Source organism: Protobothrops mucrosquamatus, unplaced genomic scaffold (genome assembly GCF_001527695.2).
Source record: "Protobothrops mucrosquamatus isolate PMUCROS unplaced genomic scaffold, P.Mucros_1.0 scaffold4809, whole genome shotgun sequence".
Classification (NCBI taxonomy): Eukaryota; Metazoa; Chordata; class Lepidosauria; order Squamata; family Viperidae; genus Protobothrops; species Protobothrops mucrosquamatus.
In genome coordinates, this window is record NW_015390699.1 from 13,933 (window position 1) to 16,852 (window position 2,920).

General features: G+C 50.8%; 1 protein-coding gene across 1 annotated transcript in view; it reads left to right on the forward strand.

Moving 5' to 3' along the window:
• Positions 1-2,292, forward strand: part of LOC107299342 (protein SMG8-like) — a 6,370-nt gene extending 4,078 nt beyond the window's left edge. The window contains exon 2 of the mRNA XM_015828709.1: positions 1,300-2,292. Within this exon, the coding sequence (XP_015684195.1) occupies positions 1,300-2,292 (993 nt within the window). The remainder of the gene's footprint in view (positions 1-1,299) is intronic.
• Positions 2,293-2,920: the final 628 nt, after the last annotated feature.

A 2,920-nucleotide genomic window follows, 5' to 3' on the forward strand; every position in this document is an offset into this window, starting at 1 on the left:
AGGGATTTTTTAGTGGGGTTTTTTAAGGGTATTTTAAGGATAATTTTAATAATCGGCCTTCTTAAATATTTCCTTTTAATTCGGTTTTTAATATAGATGTCATTGTATTTGTATTGTGGTTTTTATGAGGCTGTTAGCCGCCCTGAGTCCCATGAGGAGAAGGGCGGGGTACAAATTAAATTAATAAATAAATAAATAATAATAAATATATCCAACCCAACTTCTTCATTTTCCCCACAACAATAATCCTGTGATTATTGGGAGAGAGGGCCTGGCCCACAGTCACCCTGCCAGCAGGACTAGAACTCACTGTCTCCCGGTGATTGGTCCAAAGTCACCCAGCTGACTTTCGTGCCTAATGCAGGACTAGAACTCACCATCTCCCGGTGATTGGCCTGGAGTCACCCATCTAGCATTCACGCCTAAGACAGAATTAGAACTCACCATCTCCTGGTGACTGGCCCAAATTCACCCAGCTGGCTTTCACGCCTAAGATGGGACTAGAACTCACCATCTCCTGGTGATTGGCCCAAAGTCACCCAGCTGGCTTTCCTGCCTAAGATGGGACTAGAACTCACTGTCTCCTGGTGATTAGCCCGGAGTCACCCATCTAGCTTTCACGCCTAAGACAGGACTAGAACTCACCATCTCCTGGTGATTGGCCCAAAGTCACCCAGCTGACTTTCGTGTCTAAGATGGTACTAGAATTCACCGTCTCCTGGTGATTAGCCCGGAGTCACCCATCTAGCTTTCATGCCTAAGGCAGGACCACGCCTAAAATGGGACTAGAACTCACTATCTCCTGGTGATTGGCCCAAAGTCATCCAGCTCGCTTTCCTGCCTAAGATGGGACTAGAACTCACCATCTCCTGGTGATTGGCCCAAAATCACCCAGCTGATTTTCGTGTCTAAGATGGGACTAGAACTCACCGTCTCCTGGTGATTGGCCCAAAGTCACCCAGCTGACTTTCGTGCCTAAGCTGACTAGAACTCACTGACTCCTAGTGATTGGCATGGCTCGTTTAGCAACTGCCTTGCTAAGCAACATAAATTCTGGTCCCAATTACAGCCATCAAGTCAAGGACTACCTGTACCATTATTTTCTCCCTAAATTTATTTACTAGAGAAGTCACTTAGGGGCCGCTCGGAGCAAATTGCATTAATTGCAGTTTGCATGGCCCTTCCAGGTGGGCTGCGAGTGCAGCCCTAATATGTTTGTAGTTGCCAGGTTATGGTGTGTGTGCTCCTTTGAACCTCATCATTCATGCTACCGCTCTCTTTTTTTCCCTCTCGTTACAGCTCCTGGAAGAGAAATGTTGCGGGAAGTTGGAGCATATCAATTTCCCCGTGTTTCAGCCCAGTACGCCTGATCCAGCCCCGGCCAAGAACGAGGCCTCCCCCAGCCCCCCCGAAGGGGAAGCTGAGAAGCTGAAGGAGAAGGAACCCCAAACTCAGGGGGACAGCACCAGCCTCAGCCTGGCCCTCAGTCTGGATCAATCCACAGATAGTTTAGGGACCTACCCTGCGGACCCACAGGGTGGAGGCAACAACACCGAAGCGCATGGGGCAGCGTCCGAAGCGAAAGGGGAAAAGAGAGCAAGCTTGGTGGATCGCCAGCCTTCCACGGTGGAATATCTGCCCGGGATGCTTCACTCCAATTGCCCCAAGGGTCTTCTCCCCACTTTCTCCAGCTGGTCTCTGGTGAAGCTGGGCCCTGCCAAAGCCTACAATTTCCACGCCGGCTTGGATCAACAAGGTTTCATCCTGGGCACCAACTATTTAATGCCCTGGGATATTGTCATCCGCACGCGGACGGATGAAGAGGGAGACCTGGATACCAATTCTTGGCCGGCTCCTAACAAGGCTATTCCGGGGAAACGGAGTGCAGTGGTCATGGGCCGAGGCAGGCGGCGGGACGACGTCGCTCGGGCTTTTGTGGGTTATGAATACGAAGATGCCCGAGGCCGGAGGTTCATGTGCTCGGGACCAGAGAAGATCATGAAAGTGATGGGTGGAGGGCCTAAGGAATCGGCCGTCAAAGCCCTCAATTCCGACATGCCCCTTTACATCCTATCGTCCAATCCAGGGAGGGGACTTAAGCCACACTATGCTCAGCTGATGAGGCTTTTTGTGGTGGTCCCTGATGCTCCCCTGCAGATAATACTGACCCCCCAGGTAAGACATGTAGAACCCTTGAGCATTGAGTTGGTTCTCAATGTGTTACCTTTCTATCTTTCTACATTTAATTCACTTACTTGTTATCCCGTCTTTATTATTTCTGCAAATAAGTGAAGGCGACAAACATACCTTAACACGCCTTCCTCCTCTCATTTTACCCAAAACAAGCCTGTGAAGTGGCTTGGGCTGAGAGGGACAGGATCCCAAGGTCCCCCATTTGGCTTTTGTGCCTAAGGCGGGACTAGAACTCAGTGTCTCCTGGTGATTGGGCCAAAGCCATACAGCCAGCTTTCATGGCCGATGCGGGACTAGAACTCACCGTCTCCTGGTGATTGGCCCATAGTTACCCAGCTGGCTTTCATGGCTAAGGTGAGACTACAACTCACCGTCTCCTGGTGATTGGCCCAAAGTCACCCAGTCAGCTTTCATGGCCGATGCGGGACTAGAACTCACCATCTCCTGGTGTTTGGCCCATAGTTACCCAGCTGGCTTTCATGGCTAAGGTGAGACTACAACTCACCGTCTCCTGGTGATTGGCCCATAGTTACCCAGCTGACTTTCATGGCTAAGGCAGGACTAGAACTCACCGTCTCCTGGTGATTGGCCCAAAGTCACCCAGTCAGCTTTCATGGCCGATGCGGGACTAGAACTCACCGTCTCCTGGTGATTGGCCCATAGTTACCCAGCTGGCTTTCATGGCTAAGGTGAGACTACAACTCACCGTCTCCTGGTGATTGGCCCA